Here is an 18,454-nt window from a genome sequence, read left to right on the forward strand (position 1 = left end):
AGCTAATTAGTAAGGCTCCTTGTCGGTTGGGGGCTGCGGCTATCCTAATCACGTGTCTCACCTTAATACAGTTTGTTGTTGGGCCATTGGAACAAAACAACCATCTTGATTGATTTCGGCAAAGCACTAGTTAGTGATAGGCCTCCTCTACCTAACTACTCCGCATTCACATCAAGAGTGGGAAAGCTAAAAATTGATTCTGGAGCGAAATTACGGAGAAGAATATCAAGAATCATTCAATAGAGAGGGTCCTGTTAATCTAAGAAGCAACCTCTATAAAATCCCCAGGCATCATCTTCACTACCTGCTTCTGCAGACTCTTTTCAAACTGTTCCACGCCGTTCTCCTGGACATCCAATTTGCCTCGCTTTAACACATACACAGCCCGCCGCCTGGATTTGTCTTCATCCAGTTCCACGGTCGTATCCGCCGTCACCGCGTGGCCAGATTGAGTGAGATTTCGTTTACCCCTCAACAACACCTCTTAACTAGGTAGCGATCATGAGAAATGATGAGTATCACACCGCTGAAAGATGAGAAGATTTTCTGCCAGCGCAGCACAGTATGGAACTGAAGATGGGTTGTGATTTCGTCCAGGACTAAAAAGTGTGGCAGATTCCACACAATCCTGGCCACCGCCAGATGAACCTATAGACACAATACACCAGAGATGTTAGCAGCAATTTCTGCTTGCATGAGCATGGATCTAATACCAACGAATTCTATACTGACCAATTGGCCTCCTGATAACTGTGGAATGGGGACATCTGATGCTGTCCTGCCTTGTAGACCTAATAAACTCAGCAAACTATGAACTTCACCCTCCACAAGTTTCCTGTTAGCATCCCGGGATATCAGTGAAAGCCCCGTTTCACCAGGTTCAGATTGGCCAACTGCCTTGAGTTCGTCCACGGAATGTTGAGAGTAGTAACCGACGGTTGCTCTAGGATGTCGTGACACAGTACCCTGCGACGGCTGCATTGAGCCTAACAAGGACCCGTACCAAAGTTTGTTTTCCCACTCCCATTGAGACTCATTATCCCGACTCGGTCTCCAATTTGGGTTACAAGGTCAATTCCATTCCTTAGCGCTCACCTGCACACCTATTCTCTCATCTACTTGTTCTGACGAGATTTAGCCATGCGGAGTTTGCCATCATCACCAGTTTTCCTGCCCATTTTTATATTGTCTCGTATCCATGCTTCCATGTGCGCAATTTGGTGATCCTGCGCTTCTTTCATCCGACCCCAGAAGAGCTTCTGGGCACCCAAATTCTCTTCGTACGCCGAAAGGTTGCCCTTGAAGTATGACAACGTCTTTTCCTTCAATATGACTGTTTCCTCACAGACATTGTTCAGGAAGACTCTGTCATGGAATACAAATAGCATGATCCTGTCATTGCCCACCTTTCGCAAATGAGAAAAACAATTCTCGAGCCAAACGACGCCCAATAGGTTTAGAAAATAGGTAGGCTTATCGAGAATCATGATTTCTGTTTTCTGGATCAGGATTCCAGCGAACATGCAACGCATGCGCCAGCCGCCTGAGAGTGACTCAAAAAGGTTGTTCGAAAAAAGATTATTCGAACCCAAGACCTAGGAGCACCCTTCGCGCTTCTGCCTCAATGTCGATAATTTTCATCTATGAATAAATAAGGGTTAACATGGTTGTGTTAACAACTTTGTGACCGGCATACCGCTTCGTATTGGCATCGCAATTCATTCAGGAGATCCACTGCTCCTTGCGTCTCCTCCTGAAACTCAGAAGGACTACCTTCGTCTTTGCTCTTCTCATGCCTAGGTCTTTATTAGTTCTCATCCTTTCTCCATCTCGAACCTAGAACCTAATAGCATATCGAATAAACTTCTCACAGCTTCACAGATTCCGAAACCCTCCTTTCAACTATTTTCAGATACTTCCTTGCTTGCATCCGCTACTCAAGCTAGAATTCTTTTGTACGAGAAACAACTCTCGTTCCAGCTCCTCATGGCGAAGCTGTCGGGTTGCTCTCCTGGGTCCCCAGGGATCCTCCGTCTCTTCTAAAGCATGCGAGAGCACTTTCATGTTGAGAAGAAACACAGAGTGTTTAGGCTCAATCAGTCTGCGGTAGGATTAATATAATGAAGTAATTGTGACATATCCCTGATCAATCTCCTTTCTCAATCCATCCCACCTCATAACTTACTTTAAGATCGTATTCCCACCAGACTTTTCCGGGATTTTGTCATTGCAAAGCTTGCCAGATGAGACCGGCCCATCCTCAATGTGTTGGAGAATAGATACTCGCAAATTATCATGGATACCAGGAATAAGTTTTTCAACAAATGCACGCAAAATCGCTTGATAGAACGAAGCAACATAAAGCCAAACGAGTCAGTCAACCAACCCTTCAGCGGCACAGACCCACCCAGTTGATTCATTTAACAAAACATATGCAGTATAACACTGTAACATGGAGGGATCGAGGACAAAGGACGATTTTTTTTTTTTTTTTTTAAAAAAAAAAAGGTTCTCAACTAACTAGACGTTCCCGTCCTGTTCCTTCCCACGAACCCAGAGTGAACACTTGCATTGAGATGTAGGTCTGCAATGGACAGAATTTCAATTCCGTCATTTTTGGTTTTCGATTTAGTACGAGATTTGGCTGGTTTGCTTTTTGTCGCATCTGACACAGATGCAGTTGAGGGGTTGGGATCAATTGGGACGATGGTTATATTCAGGTCTTCTATATCGATCTGTGATGGGTAATTAATTAAACTATATGCATAAATCAGATAAATCATGAGAAGACCTGTGTGAAGTAGAAAAGTATTACCTCTCTTGCATCTTTATCATCCCGCACATGAAACCTGGTCTGTTTGCAGGTGGTAATGATAGAGGAAGTTTTCGGAGACGCAGCATTTAAGCCATGTTGAATGCCAGTCGATATCAGGTATTGAGCTGAGGAAGTTTTAAAGCAAAGGTTTATCCAGCAACTGACAGGTTTGTATTTCATTCATCTTGATCACGGTTTACGCGGTACAATATGAACCGTGATGGCAGTGGGGATGCGATGCCAACACCTCGCTTGTTTTTGATTCTATTATCAGTGATGACTCTTTCGATGCCCAGCGTTTCGTTTCTCTTGAAATCTGGTAGTTAAGTGTGAACCGCCGCCACCCCAAAAAATAAGTTGTACATGAATGTAGGCTAAAATTCTAAACATACACCAATTCGGGAATCCCGACTTGCATCCATGGAAATGGATTTCCACGGATCAAATAACTTGGAAAAATGTGAGACGAAATATAGTTAGACGAGATATCTTCCCAATCATAACTGTTCCCACACCAATGCTCCGGGTTGGCATCCCGATCTACATATTCTAATTTTCCGGGTCCTCAGAAGGATGGAGTGTTGATTATGCCTATTCCCAAATTGCGATGTTCGATTGGAATTCAAATGTTCAAATCATTGTTATAATGAGCTTTTTAACCAGTGATGTTTTGAATTGGATCCCAGAATTTAAATTGCAGAAACTTGGCATTCAGTTCATCCTTTTGGGCTGTGGTGGAACACCCCTTTGGCAGACAGTCAGTTAATCAGCCACTGATTTCTGTCTATGCTCTTTGATTGAGCATCACATTCCAAAAGGTTCACTTTCAGGCAGTTAGCGGTACTGTGCCCATCTGAGTTCACAACTTGGGCACTATTAGAAGCCTCACAGTCATTACCCAATGCCCACACCATGAGCTGAACCATGAACCTTGCATGAAAAACGGCGGAGGTAGTATAGCCGCCACCATCCCGCGTTGTGCATCCAATGAAAATGATGAAATCTTCCAAGATCTAAGTTTGAAACTTTGTACAGCCTTAGCTCATTGAGGGTTGCCGTTTGAACATGGGACTTCTTCTCCCTGCTCATTGCGACCGGCTGGAAGGTGTTTTGAGTCAAACACCTCGAATCGTTAGAGCTCGCACCTTTAAGGCGGTTCCAGGTCCTATTTCTCTCTTTACATTTATGAAGGCATCTGGACACACGATTCATTTTCACGTTCGGCAACAGCGTTGCAAAGCTTCTCAAGATGCCAGCTGGTCAACCCAGTATCAACAAAGACCATCTTGAAAGCAATGGAATTACTTACGACGAATTCGTTCTTACCCATGGCGATGGTGGACATGCTGGTTCTACCTTTCCAACACATGTTGCGTCATTCAGCCAAATCGTCTTGGACTTTAGTGCCTTGGTGACTGACCAGAATAGAAATCGATTTGAGCAAGTGGCACAGACATATTTGGCATCAGATCGGGATAGGAACGATAACAACAGTTTTAGACCCCCGGAGTCTGCATATATTAATGATTTCGACACTCCATCTGTGTTGGCCGAGGATTTGCAGCTGCAAATGAAACACGGTGTGGACGTAGCAAAGAAGATTCAACATGGGGCGAAAAGTGCGCTACAGATATCGAATGGCAATTCCTTCTGCAGAAGGTATTCAGATGTTATGAGGATCTTAACCCACTTGCGGAACGGCACTGGTATGTTCTCTTTGACGAAGGTGTTTATTTCAGGCATCTAACCATCAGAAGTAGGGATCTTCTTGACCAATTTTCTCTGTAGGTAACTCCCTCCAGCCCTAGCTCTTCCATAAAACAGAATTAACTCTTTTCTTCTAACCAGGCAAAAGAACATTTTATGTGATGATACTGAAAATCGTGTCGACAATCGCCTGGCGAAACTTCCGAAACCAGATTTTACCTATGGATATACAATTTATCAGGATATTCCCTCTGCCCTTCAATCAACTGAGCTTGTAACCAATTTCTCACTTCAATCGCTTGGAGAGCTTCGTTCTGCCGGTTTAATCTCTTCTCCCTTTGGTGGGCTTCACAAATGGACACAGGACCAGAAAACTCCTGTGTCTCGAAATTAACTCCTCTGCTTTCCTTGGGCAGTAGTTGAGCTCCATCCCTTTGAAGTTTCACGTCAATATCTGAAACAATTTACCTACTGCCAAACGGCAAATGCGGCGTTGGCCGCCCTGAGGATGTATGAAGATCCCTCTAAAAGGTCCACTGGCAGATATGATTTTGTTCCCCCAGTTGTTGTTTTTACATGCATTGGAGCGGAGATCAAAGTTTGGTTGGCTTATTCTGAAATAGAGCATGATGTTCCCGTTGATCATGTAAGAAGTGCCTCCCGATCGTATGTTTGTTATATATATTATTGTTACTAATCAGGCTTTAACTGCACACTATTCATCAGAAAATGGCGTGTATCTGGTCAAGCAGCCTATGTCTAGAGTGGGGAGTAATGGCTACTTGTCGTATCGTCCAGAATATGATATTTTGGGCGTCAAGAGTATGGAAACCGCAGATATCTGGCTGTATCAGTCAAATCCGGCTAAACAAACGTTTGGCTTCGCCTGACGGCAAAGCCACCCAGCGAGCGTTACCCATGATATTTCATCCACTAGGTCCACCAAAACAATTTATCTTTGACAAAAATATTAAAAACTCCAATAGTCCATTTGTTTTCTCAGCAAACCCCACCCGTCCAAAGCTTCCACCACGTTCGACCATAAAGAATAGTTCCAGATCGAAACCTGGTATTCAACCACCTTCAGCCCTCCAACAAGCCTCCCAGGATCACCCATCTAAAGCGGTTTTCCATAAGACGATTCCCAAAGGCAAAGACGATAGCACGATAAAATCGAACAACTGAAAACAAGACATACGTTCCTCGAAAGAACACAAAATTATTGTTAGAATGCCAAAGGTTAATTAATGATCAGAATAATTAATTATCCACACAGAAGCAACAAAATGGCGTGCTAAGATCGTCACATCTTGGTCCCGTGATAGATACGGAAATTAGAAAAGAGGTAGAGCATGGTTACATGGCGGAAACAGATTTGACACTGAAGAGGATAGATAACTGGATTAAATCTTTGAATTTAACTCAAGGCATCGATGACCATGGTACAGGAAATAGAGCCACCGAGAACGAAGAGGAGCCCCTAACTGGTGGTTTAATCATTCTAGAGGTGGCTGAAGGAAAACAAGACGCAGACCAAGCAGAAGACTGCAAGGCATTCGGACAATTCCAGGGGTTTAACTTCTCTAGACCACCGTCAAGGACATCGCAGATGAATGGCTCTTCCCGCATGGACTCAGCCAAACCCTCGTGGGCAATGTGGGGTTCCGTTTCGGATGATTCTGTCTGCCAAGGTAGGGAGACATTTAAACCTGGTGACGTGAATTGCTGGAGGCTTGACGAAGACACCGGAGTTGATAAATGTCACACTAGAAGTAGTGTACCCGGAACGGAGATTATATCATCGTGCAGCAGACCACTCAAGTGGGAAGAGTATGAAGAATGGAAGGGGTCACCCAGAGAAGTCTCTGAAAACAAGAACGCGCAGTCGTGCTGTGAAGATCGCAAAGACGATTTTTGGGATGTTTCAAATCAAGAAGCTAATCCCACAACTGGGGAGTGCTTACATTGTAGAACCAAGTTGGTGGAAGAACTTGAGTTGCTATGGGGGTATGAGCTACCTAAATTGAGCGAAGTTTCAAAGCGGCTCTCTCTCTGAAATACGGAGGGGGGGGGGGGGGGGGGGAGAGAGACTGCTTTGATGCTACTTGCAGTGTTCTCGAGCTTTGGGTATCCCAAAGTGACAGTGTCCCGTCCGTACGCGGCCTGGAAAAGATCCTACAGGAACTGAACAGCGTTCTGGAACCTCATGATACCATTCAGCCGGAGCAAATGTGGGCTACTGAAGTAGGGACCTGGGAAAAGATAGATCAGGCTCTACAAATTCTTCATCAGTCGGATAACACCAAATTAAGGAACCTGCTGGTGTGGACTATAGAATGTGTGGATCTAGTGGACATTGTTGACCTTTTTGATATCCTCAAATTTGGGAAGTTATCTTGTGCACAGCTTAAGTGTATGAAGCAAGAGGCTAAATCGATCATGGACCTCTCGCAGGATTGATGGTTCTATTTATACGATGCCTGCCAAATATTGAACAGAGAGAAGTGTTGAGGGTAGGGTTTGAGCCAGCAGGACAGGGTTTTATGTGGATCCTGCTAAAGCTGCTGGACAAAGTGGCCAGTGTTTAGTTTAATTAACTACATGGTTTGCAAGAAATGTGCGGTATCGCTAACTACCTATATCTATGAATGGATTGGATACGACGATAACCAGCTTAGTCATCACATTAAAAGCGGTTTAGTTTGCTTGTTAGTGGAGGATGTTGTGCAATCGGAGTAACTAGCTAAAAGAGCGTGCAGCAATGACAAGAATTAAAAATGGCGAGCATATATGATACAATTACAAAATTACTCAGTACCGCTTTAAAGGACTAACTGGAATAGGTAAATATTGTGATAATCGTTCTCGGGTCCCATTGAACTGGCAATGTCCACCAAAAGTCTAAAAAACTTAAGTATTGCTCGCTAGCCGTTCCTCCAACAACGCCCTACAAGACACCCAGGCTAATGATATACGAACAAGACAGCACTTCTGTTATTCCGTCTGAGTATTGCAGATATGTGTGCTCCCTTGATGGCAACAAGCTGTCCATTATTCTTGCTCTTGAAAGTCAGAGTATCATTCGGACTATCACTCTAAATGACAGTGTTGCGGGTTGCGTCAGGGCGCTCCGGTGGTCAAAACCACCTGGACCTGTGATCGCTGAGCCCGATGCATTCACGCCAGATAGTCAGCGCATTCTCTGTGCGAGTGGAAATCATATTTCCGTTTGGGACTTGCATGACGAGAGCTGGTCCGCTGAAATAGAAGCAGGCGATGCGTTCAACTTTACCCTTGTCGATTTTGCATTTTCACATGATGAAGTAATCGCCTTTTCTGAATTCAACGTCCACCTTACGATATTCTCTTTGTCGACTGGCGGTCAAAGGGTGATCAAATCCCCCAAGTTTGCGAATGTGACCGGTTATGGTTTCCGCCCTGTCACGGGCCACTTGGCACTGCTTGTAAAGCTTGATGCCAATGATACTCTGACTGTCCATGAGCCTGGAACTTATGAGGTCATTGCTGCAGTAACTCTTAATACGATAGATGCTCAAGGCTTAAAATGGAGTCCGGATGGCGCGTGGCTGGCTGTCTGGGATTCAGCGAGCACGGTGCCCAAAGTTGCTGTTTACACTGCGGGAGGGCAACATTATAGAACTTATAGTGAGGTAGCCAATGACGACAGTCTAGGAGTAAAGATGATAGAGTGGAGTCCGGATTCGCGACTTATGGCGATTGGAAAACACGACGGGACGGTCACCCTGATCAACTGCAAAACAGTATGTTTTCTTCTCCATTTCCCTGTACGACAACAATATATAAAGAAAAACTAACGTCATAACCAGTTTGTTTTACAATCGGTTCTTGAAGACCCTATGTCTTTTGGGTCAATAGGTCGTGACATATACGCTGAACAACGCACCTCGATAATCAATGGGACTGAATATATCTTAGCTCCAAAGTCCCCCTTTTTCCCATACACCTACAACATCACTGGTGGAACACGCGCCGTTTCCTCTATCGTCTTCAACCCAACTGGGGACATGATGGTAACAATCGACCAAGGGCTTCCACATATTGTCTGGATGTGGTCAATGAAAGGCCAAACTCCTACGCTCATTGGCGCATTGATCCAGAAATCCAGTATTCGACAACTACTCTGGAATCCCAAGTTTCCCGAGCTCCTTATGACCGTTAACGACGGTGATATACCCACTGCGCACCAATGGATATGCAACCGTCGTCCGAGAATCTCCCGAATACCCCTTGCAAATGCGGGGAAGTGCTCCGCCTCTTGGGTCAAAGCTGACAGCAACGGGAGTGGTTTAGTGTGGTTTGGGTGGCAGAGTGGGTACACTTTTGGTTATATAACCGGAAGTGGCACAGAGTCAAGCTTTACTCAAGTTCTAAATATCGAAGGCGACCATCCCGCCTTGAGCATGGATGACTTTCCCACTACATAATGTGCGCGTTCTTCGGTTTTGATCCTTCGTTCTGCTGATCTAATGGACTTGATTGGGCTCCTGTCGTGCAAAATCGTCTGTTCTAGGAATTAACTTGTCCGATTCCCGTCTGACAGGGGACGCCATCAGGTTGCCTGTATTCCGCAATTACCACGGTATGCACATGGTTGATATGAATTTTCGATGTGGAATACCGCGCATGCCTAGCTTTTTACATACACACACCTATAATCCCTGCCTGCGGAACATCTAGACGTTATGCTTATGTCAAGGAATGAGACAATGTGTTCCCAATGCATTATGACTATCCAAATGTCTTCAGTCTTGCCAATGGTTTCTATTCCCAGAATATTTGCACATAATTACATATACAGGTTGATTTTACTGCGTAGAAAAACTCCAAAAGCGCAGCCAGAACTGCGATTGACGCCCGGAATTTTGATTTTTCATAAAAGTCTTTGTATTGTCGTTATCCATAAAACGACAGTCAATAAGTGAAATCCCTCTTTGAAAACTGCTGTAAAACTATAGCTACGACCCATGTAGCAATTCTAGAAATCGAATCTGAGTATATAAAGTACAAAGCTTATTTAAGATGTGTTGGGAACGTATACCATGATGCCTAACCGGGACAAAATCTGTGGTTGTTTCAATATCCGTGTGCTTTTTCGCGAGGAAACATTGGCTTGGGTTTAATGCTGTCTTTGTGGCCGACTTGCACAAAACGGTTCTGTCGACAATCCTGCGTTGTTCATGTGCGAAGCAGCGGATTGCCTGTTGGACACTTTCCTGGTCTTAGAGATTCTTGATGAAGAGATAACCAGTTCCGCTGAATCGTTGCAGGATTTCGCATCTGCCAGGTGATATGGTCGTTGTGCGGAAGGGCCCCCAACCCCATCAATGTCGGGGTTCTCCACACTCGTATTGTTGGTCGGATGTTGCCGTCGATACTTCTTCTAGGTGGTCTTGCCGTACATTGATTTGAGGCTCGCTTTGATTCTACTTCTCCAAAAATGTGCGATTGTAGTCGATCGGTCGGTCCGTCTTACCACGCTCGTTGTGACCTTATCGAAGCACCCTTCCTTTGCCTGGGAACAGCTACAGAATCCGCATTCCTAGCACATATCCTGGCTCTGGACTCTCTGATTTGATATGCCAGTAATTTATCTGATGCTTCTTACATTCGCCTTCCTCATAAGGCTCGAAATACGCATCTCCTTCTCGTTCCAGAATCTCCTGTAGGAGTGCCCGTCGCTCGGTGCTGGTACGTTAAAAGGCTGAGTGCACTGTGGCCCCACCCATCACGGAATCCGAACTCCATCTATGTTTTGACAGCAACATGTAATATCTCTCTCAGGGCCTGGAGATTCGGCGTCGACAGCAAAACACATAATATGTGTGACACCCTGCTCGGGGTGCAGGTTCGACACAGCAGAAGGAAAATCAGTGCCAAACACTTTCGAATCTACTCTAAACTTCATGTCTGGAAAACTTGAGCTTCAAAATGGGTCACGACATGGTGTCAGCTACCGCTCAGGTAACGGAAGTGAAGAAATGATGTGTGAAAGGAATGATCGGCTATTAGTCTCCCCAGAAGTCAATGATATGGAGCTGGATGTTGGTCTTTGATTCCTATCCTCCTGTCCGCCTTTGAGCGACTCCCAGAAACTGCAACACAACACACAGAATCCCAGCTCGCTCTCATCTCCTGTAGCCAGTAACTACCAGACCGCCATCCCACCGGACGGATAGACGCATCTGTCCCTCTCTCTTTTCGCTATAAGAGAGTCAGCACTTGGAAGATTTGACACTCGGGAAGTTCAGGCATTGGAGTTTAGCAGTTGGAAGACAAACTGTCGCTTTAGTAAAGCGAGATTTGAATACACGTGACTACAACACTAGCTCAAATAGGCCAAACGAGGGTTTAGGGCTAATGTCAGCTTAGTCATAGTCCACTCGCCATTTTCGCACCTTTTGGGCTGTCTCAGCGACATCAAACTTCTTTTCGATTGCTGTTGAACACCTCGTCGGCGACAACCACCGCACACTCCACCCACCATGGTTAGTGAACAGTTTTCCCCCGAGCTTCCTAACGACCGATGAATGAAGTGATTTGGTAGAGGGTACTGTGGGAGATCATTATGCTGATAGGTTATTTACGGCGTTCATAGGCACCCGCAGCATCCTCCGGCGGCAAGAAGCAGAAGAAGAAGTGGTCCAAGGGCAAAGGTACGAAAACCCTGAGAATCTCCAACAGGAGGAAGTCAATGTCGAAGTCGGGGAGAGAGGATATGGATCAGACATTTCTTCTTTGCTTGGGGATGTTTATTTCGGCATAAAATTGAACATTGATGTTCACTGCCGTGAAACGATAGAATGATTGGCTAACACAGTATCATTTCCACCAAACAGTCAAGGACAAGGCCAACCACGCCGTTGTTCTCGATAAGGCCACTTCCGAGAAGCTCTACAAGGATGTGCAGTCCTACCGTCTCATCACTGTCGCCACGCTCGTTGATAGGCTGAAGATCAACGGCAGCTTGGCACGGAAGGCCCTCAGCGACCTGGAGGAGAAGGGACAGATTAAGAAGGTCGTCGGACACTCGAAGATGAACATTTACAGTACGTGGAATTCTGTACTTTTGTGTTGATTCTGCCTTTTTCGGTTGACTTGATGGGAAAGAGAGACGATCGCACATTGCGTTCTTTATTTTCCGCAATTAAGTTCTAACAAATCCGTGTGTTGCAATCTAGCCCGCGCTGTTACCGCTGCAGAGTAGATGGATTTCCGAACCGTTCTCCGTTTTCGTCTTTTTCTTCCCCGGGTTTTGTGCTTGTCAAAGCGGTCTTATTGATTTCCTGTTCTCGAGTTTCCTGTGTTCTCTCCCTTTTTTTCCCTTCCATAGTTTTGTCATGAGTGTATGGATATAAATATCGAACAAAATAGCTACACGGTGGAAGCAAGAATCCAAAACCAAAGGCCTAACTGGTCGAACCCTCTATTGTGGTTAAGAAGCATGTGTTTTCCTGCTTTCATACCTCTGTGAGCAAAATTGAAGTTGCATAACTTTAGAAGAGGTGCCCTTGTTAACCCATCAGCAATTCCAGTCGGATTGATTTTCATGCGCGGCGTCTACATGCACTTTCCCTCCAAATTTCTACAGCAAGGAGGTTTACCTCCTATTGCGACAAGGATTAAATATGACAACTGTTAAACAGACATGTGCTCAAATACCTAATAAACATGAAGTAGAAAAATGGCCTCATTCAACGATGAGAATGAGGCTTTTGCTTTATAGCCCGTTTTTGTTCGTAGGACAGGAGTCCTCTGAATGACCGAAGCCCTAACTTAATACATCCCCAACGCCATCAGGATACAGTAGTTACCGAAGTACATATATAACAAATAAAATGAATCTGTTCCATCACACCACGCACCCTCAATCAATCACGAGCCATCTCCTCCAGCTGCGTTCTCATTCAGAACTGACCGCTTGGGTCTCATCTTCTGCGCCTGCTCGCACAACTCCCTCATTTCCAACCCCTTCCCCTCCACCCCAGGACCTCCCAGCACCCTCCCCACCTCAAAATAATCCTTATGATTCTCAAAAAACTCCTTCCAATGCGCCACCTGCTTCCTCACCATCTCCCGCGCAGCCCTCAACTCCTTCTCGCGCCGAATCTTCTTCTCAGCGCCACTCATCGCCTGCTCGGCCGGATTCCCATCGTCGTCATCGATGGGGACGAACATCAGCTCCACGCCACGAAGGTCCGGGGTGCGGTCCTCCTTGAAGCAACCCGTGGCGAAGGCACGGGTCGCGTCGACCCCGGCAAGGGAGTTGTAGCCGCCACCCGCACCGTAGATGCGTGGGTTCGCGGAGACGTCGAAGATTGTGCCGTTTATGGCGACGTAGATAGGAAGGGCGGGATCAGAGCCATTGTACAGGGCTAGTTGGGCTGGGGTGAGGTTTATAGGGCCGAGCTGTTTTGAACAAATCGTAAATTTACTAAAGGAAGCAAAATTGGAAGAAAGGGAGTGTGCATATCTTGGGTTTCCATACGATATAACGCTTCACGACAGGCCAGCGCGTAAACCAGGGTCTATAACCCCAGAAAAATGAATCGGAGGTAATGAAGTAAGATAGCGCGGAGGAGGTGAGTAGGAGCAAGAAAATGAGACGGAAGATGTCCAGGATGGAGATGGCTCGCATTCTGTCGGATTCTTCTCTGTTTGGGTTGACCACCTCGACCACTACTGCTTCTGCCACTTCCATCCCGCCATCTGAGCTGGAAGAGGCGTTTTTTCCCTTCCCCGACGAGCCAGAAAAGGAATCGTGAGCATCATCTCCTGCACCCGAATTCCTCCTTTTTGATTGGGGGGCAGCTTTTCCAGGACGTTGCCGGAGCGTGGGCATTGCGTCCGATCTTCTCGAGCGATGCTGTGTCTTCGTTTGTAGCAATTCGTAAAGCTCCGGATTATGACATCAACTTGTAAATACGCTATGTTTTACAGATTTAGCCTGATATATTGGCAGCAGAGGTGTTGCCGTGTCTGCAGCGTTGTAGTCATACGAAAAGAACAAACTTTTGCAGCAGAGAAGCTGAAGCTGGTTAACGTTAGTTATAACTACAACTTAGTTTCGTCATCGAGCGGTCATCCCAAACTGAATAACTAGTTATCAAGATCGATCTTGATATCCATACTTTTGCAGTGTAAAACGCAACATTCGTTTGAATCAATCCAGATCAGAACGAATGCAAAAAAGCAATAAGTGTTCTCATCTAGTGTTAAAATATCGTTTCTTCCCCCTACACTCATGTACTCTACCTATCTACCTATTCTATTGTTGGTTGGCCCTCCCCACTTAATCCATGAGCGATCACGGACGACCCCCATACATGCTCATTTGCCTTCGTTTCGCTCGCCGCAAAAGGATGGAGAGCAATGGGGTTCCAATTCCAGACACGGCGGGTCTTGAGCGGCGGTGAACGGGAAGGTTTATTATTTCCCGGTTAATGTGCTGTTTACGATAATACATAGGAGATGAATGGATAGGGACCTTTTGGCAGCCAGATTTGTACAGGGATATGTGTCAGTGGGTATAAATCCAGCACGCAGACAACGGGTTACTGATATGGACACCTTTGCATGGCTACATACTATCCAACCTCGTATCTTGTATCTAATATTGGTAGACAGTTAAATATGTGTATAGTACAAATTTGAGGTTCCCTCTGATGTGTTGAGAACAAATTCGTAACTCAACAAAAACCTGAACCATAATAAGAATCATAACAGCGTATTGTACGAAATGTACAGACGAACACCGTTGCTGCCCGTATATACGTAAAGAAAGCCCGTAGAGAAGGGAAGGAAAAGAGATAATAGGTATAGCAGCGGAGCTCAGACGGAAGAGAGTCAACGATTGTAACCACCTTTAAAAAGATGCCTTTATTTCTCAGGAGAATAACAAATGCTGTAAGAAAAGTTCGGTTTGCCCATGGTGCTTTTTGTATTCATTCTCTAGAAATATTCTTCATTCGTCTGTCTTCCAGGGGGGAGTCGATAATATCTCATGACTCATTCTCCCAATTTCTAGAAAACACTTCATTCAACGCAGTCTGGAAAGTCCGACAGTTCATGTCAATCAGGCCTCTTTTCTCCTTTGCATCTGCATTTTTGATCACAGAGACGAGACATAGGTATCTAGCACGGGAAGCACAATTAGCATTGCTTCCCCCCCCCCCCCCCCTTTTTAAAATATAAAATATCAGATACGTACTTGTTCATCTCCATAAGATGTATCATGCTCTTATCGTGCAAGATCACATGACTTTCCGCCTCTGAGATCTGAGGACCCTTAGGCTTGCGATCCGGATGCTCCCACGAATAGAGCTCGCTCACATCGACGATGACATCGATGTAGTCCGAGCACATTTCGTAGCAGGCCATGTCGACAGGCCTGGTGTCCGATGCGATGTAAATCTTGCTCAACACGTCAAACAAGTACGTCTTCTCCATGCCAGAATTGTTGGAGAGAATATTGATGAGGTTTTCAAGGGTAGAGAGTTGCGGGATGAGTTTCTGAATCACTTTGCTGAAGGCTTCGAAAACGGAGTAGTCGTATATTGACGTGAGGTAGTAGTGTACTGGCGCATTCTCGTAGCCCGCATCGCTAAGCTCATCTGAGATGAGTTGGACGATATCTTGGAAGGTGTCAGAGCGGTATTCTTCGGACAGACCGTCCACCTTGTGGATGAATACTTCGATGTTAATGTGAGGATAGTATTGTTGGACGAGGAGGATGGTTCGATTTAGGCGCGAAACAGCTTCTAGATAGTCGTCTTGGGCATCGATGACCCAGACTAGAGCCCCTAGATTGCCGAAGATATCTTCTAGGTCGAACGACGGTTCCAGATATTCCAATTGGCCGGGGAAATCCCAGACTTGGAAGTCCATAAAAGAGCTGTGAAGGTTAGGAACCACGGCTTAACCAACCAATGAAAGAGTATGGAAAACAACTGACTGTATCGAATCCTTTTGGATGCGAGTGGTCGATTCGAGAAATAGAGTTTCCGTTGCGGGCATTTTATGAAATACAACGCTCGATATAGAAGATTTGCCGCTCCTTATACGGTGATTTAGTATCAAGATAATCATATCACATAACTAAATTTAGAGAATCCTGCAGCACACTCACCGACGCAGCCCCATTAGCAGCAGCCGTGGCTTTGTGTCACGAATGTTGCTGGAAATCTGTCCAGGCCTAGCCTGCAGCGACTGCGCCTGCGTCTGCGCCTGAGGTGGATGGAAGTGACTCGAGCCCTGTAGGTTTTCCTCGAGGCTTAGCTGTGCTCTGGTTTTGAAAATAGGAGGGCTGCCATGCAAAATCGAGCTGTCAGAATAGACCAATCGCTCCTGTCCTGGGGCAATAAGGGGGTAATGGGAGTGAGGAATATGTGACATGACGACTGCAGAATGCTTCCTGATTTTAACTGCGGCGGGAACCCATTAAGACAGTAGCAAGTAGTAGAATCAAGGGGAACCAGTAAACATGCTATCATAGCTCGCGATGCTATGCTTTCAAAATCACTTTTGGTTCTGGGGGAGTAAAAATAGCACTTGCTGACACCACCACATATGAATATGATGAATCCTCAGGGTCAGCGCAAAAGTAATTTTGATAGCCGATTCAGAGTATTTTCTATCCCCCCTCACTCGTCACTCTTCACTGATAACCTCAACGGATATAGATTTCAAATGGCTATTGATGATAACAGAGGAGCAGCAGAGGAATTGTTAGGGGCAGAAAAGAGCCAGCCATGCTCGAAAAGTGGAAGGCGGTGAGAGAGTGTCAGCAATATAACAAACGAAACGCACGACAGAAACTGCTCTGGGATGTTGGTAAAATGGCATCAAAGAAGAAGAAATATATAAAAAATAACTAAATAATAGAAAATAAATAAATAAATAAATAAAAGAACAAGAAAAGAGAGAGAAAAACTTTCAGCAAGGATATTTGGAGCCGATAAAGTATATCGGCATTGACAGGAAAAGACCGGGGAGTTTGGTGTTATTAATTATTTACAGTAGAATCCACTCGGTCTGCAGATTTACGCTCATGCACACATACACAAAGGGTATCATCAATTCAAATAATTAAGCACATCCGGTTTCAGGAGCCGAGAGCATATGTATACCCAAGACAACCAGACAACAGGTAGAAAGCGAAAAAGACAGCCAAGCGCAGTGGATGCCATGGGTGAGAGAAGAAGTAGAAGAAGAAGACGAAGCAGTGTCTTACCTCCATTTGTGCCAGTGCTGACACCAAGATCCAGATCCAGCTCCGTGGATCTGTGGCTGGTTTGTCTTTCTATGGGAAACTGGATGTGTCTGTCTGTAATCATCACAATAATAGCAGCATTAAGGAAAGGGACCATTATTACAGTCAGCCCAAAGTAACGCAGAAAGAGGGGAAGGAGGCTTTAGGCGGGGGCGAGAGTGAGATAGACTCGGAAAGATATAGAGATGCATCGTGAGAATAATAGAATAGAGCTTCCATACCGAATTCGACTCAACTCCTCGACGCCTCTGGAGAAACCGCCGGATCCAGCTAGGCCAGAGAGAGCCTTGGAGTTGAAAATCAAATGAAACAAGGGCTTATAAAGGAGAAAGACTGAGGAGCCAAAACCGGGATCTGTAGGGACAGAGGGGGTACACAGGCGATAATTGGGCAACCAGAGAGCACAGAAAGAGGTCGGTTACGGTCTCAATTGGCTCTGTATCTTGGGTGGGTAGGAACGGGAACCAGTCTGGAAACTTTTGTCAAACGAAGTGAAGGACCGGGCAGATGTTGTAAGCCTGGTCTATGGGTTTGTCGGGTGTTGGGATGGAAGCTGATATTGGGGTAAAAGAACGGGTGCTTCTGGAGTGGAACAGCTTTTGTAAGTTATGGATGAAGAAGGTTTTGCAATAGGAAGATCGACATTTAACAGTGGTTTGGTTTAAGAACGGTGGTTAGAAGGACCGTGGGGAGTGGTGTGTAACTTTGAACTACTAGTAAAATGCCAAATGGAATTTGAATGATGATGAAGATATTTTTATTTTAAGGGCTGGAAGATTCATCCATGTCAAGTAAAATCAAATGTGAGGATTAGAAAGCTTGCAACACCTGAACAGTTAATGTAATTCCGCTCATTTGGCTAGTTATTAGAACATATTTTCTCCCGAACATTAAATTTTAAGATCTGAATAAATTTTATTAAATAATGATGGTAAATAAGAAATACACATATTAATAATATAATTTTTTTTAATAAATAATTTTAAATTAACTATATAATTCTTTTCTCTACATTTATTACATTTTTATAAAGCCTGCTTCTTTGACTTGTAGTTTATTCAATTTAACTCATTTTAAAGTTTTTCTTAACTTGTTAATATAATTCATAAAGAGTAAATCATAGAAGCAAGTAAATCATATTTTAGAGTATAATATAATAAGAATTTACTCATTTAACTAAAATATTAACTATATAGAGTAATTAAGCTTTTAATTATAAATAAAGACTTATTTTAACTAACTAATTAACTACTTCAGTTTTTAATAATAATTAGATTTCAAGCATATAAGTTATAGTAAGACTATATAGTTTTTTATTTAACTTTAATTTATTATATATAAAGTTGTTAAATATATATTAATTATTTTAAAAAAAATTAAAAATTAAAAATTAACTTAATTAAAAAAATATTTTATTTAATAAAATAATTTTAAAATAATTTTAATTTATATAATTTTAAAAAAAGTTATTAAAAATTTTTAATTTTATTTTATAGTTAATAAATATTAATTAAATATAAAATTTTAAATTTAATTGATTATTCAGCTAAGTAACTTAGATTTTATAAATATTATTAAGAGGAGTAAATTTTAATGGAATATATTATATTTAAGTTTGTTCA

General features: G+C 44.0%; 6 protein-coding genes across 6 annotated transcripts; 3 read left to right on the plus strand and 3 right to left on the minus strand.

The window, feature by feature from the left end:
- Positions 1–259: 259 nt before the first annotated feature.
- PADG_06596 (uncharacterized protein) lies at positions 260–3,237 on the minus strand (the record flags this gene model as incomplete). The annotated part of the gene is made up of 12 exons (XM_010763719.1): positions 260–481; positions 562–648; positions 733–1,051; positions 1,120–1,543; positions 1,596–1,641; positions 1,697–1,796; positions 1,967–2,101; positions 2,186–2,339; positions 2,522–2,735; positions 2,816–2,940; positions 3,009–3,131; positions 3,210–3,237. 12 exons carry the CDS (start codon positions 3,235–3,237, stop codon positions 260–262), a joined length of 1,977 nt encoding a protein of 658 aa, XP_010762021.1.
- Positions 3,238–4,064: 827 nt separating this feature from the next.
- On the plus strand, positions 4,065–6,982 carry PADG_06597 (uncharacterized protein; the record flags this gene model as incomplete). Its single annotated transcript, XM_010763720.1, has 7 exons — positions 4,065–4,521; positions 4,576–4,603; positions 4,664–4,863; positions 4,939–5,168; positions 5,249–5,647; positions 5,799–6,529; positions 6,634–6,982. The coding sequence occupies 7 exons, from the start codon at positions 4,065–4,067 to the stop codon at positions 6,980–6,982; spliced, it is 2,394 nt and encodes a 797-aa protein (XP_010762022.1).
- A 506-nt stretch (positions 6,983–7,488) lies between these two features.
- Positions 7,489–8,988, plus strand: PADG_06598 (uncharacterized protein; the record flags this gene model as incomplete). The annotated part of the gene is made up of 2 exons (XM_010763721.1): positions 7,489–8,304; positions 8,371–8,988. The coding sequence occupies 2 exons, from the start codon at positions 7,489–7,491 to the stop codon at positions 8,986–8,988; spliced, it is 1,434 nt and encodes a 477-aa protein (XP_010762023.1).
- A 1,479-nt stretch (positions 8,989–10,467) lies between these two features.
- On the plus strand, positions 10,468–11,768 carry PADG_06599 (40S ribosomal protein S25; the record flags this gene model as incomplete). The annotated part of the gene is made up of 4 exons (XM_010763722.1): positions 10,468–10,605; positions 11,160–11,217; positions 11,401–11,610; positions 11,743–11,768. 4 exons carry the CDS (start codon positions 10,468–10,470, stop codon positions 11,766–11,768), a joined length of 432 nt encoding a protein of 143 aa, XP_010762024.1.
- Positions 11,769–12,436: 668 nt separating this feature from the next.
- On the minus strand, positions 12,437–13,403 carry PADG_06600 (uncharacterized protein; the record flags this gene model as incomplete). The annotated part of the gene is made up of 2 exons (XM_010763860.1): positions 12,437–12,970; positions 13,050–13,403. The coding sequence occupies 2 exons, from the start codon at positions 13,401–13,403 to the stop codon at positions 12,437–12,439; spliced, it is 888 nt and encodes a 295-aa protein (XP_010762162.1).
- Positions 13,404–14,562: 1,159 nt separating this feature from the next.
- Positions 14,563–15,955, minus strand: PADG_06601 (uncharacterized protein; the record flags this gene model as incomplete). Its single annotated transcript, XM_010763723.1, has 4 exons — positions 14,563–14,695; positions 14,772–15,455; positions 15,516–15,617; positions 15,690–15,955. 4 exons carry the CDS (start codon positions 15,953–15,955, stop codon positions 14,563–14,565), a joined length of 1,185 nt encoding a protein of 394 aa, XP_010762025.1.
- Positions 15,956–18,454: the final 2,499 nt, after the last annotated feature.

Source organism: Paracoccidioides brasiliensis (assembly GCF_000150735.1).
Source record: "Paracoccidioides brasiliensis Pb18 unplaced genomic scaffold supercont2.9, whole genome shotgun sequence".
Classification (NCBI taxonomy): domain Eukaryota; kingdom Fungi; phylum Ascomycota; class Eurotiomycetes; order Onygenales; family Ajellomycetaceae; genus Paracoccidioides; species Paracoccidioides brasiliensis.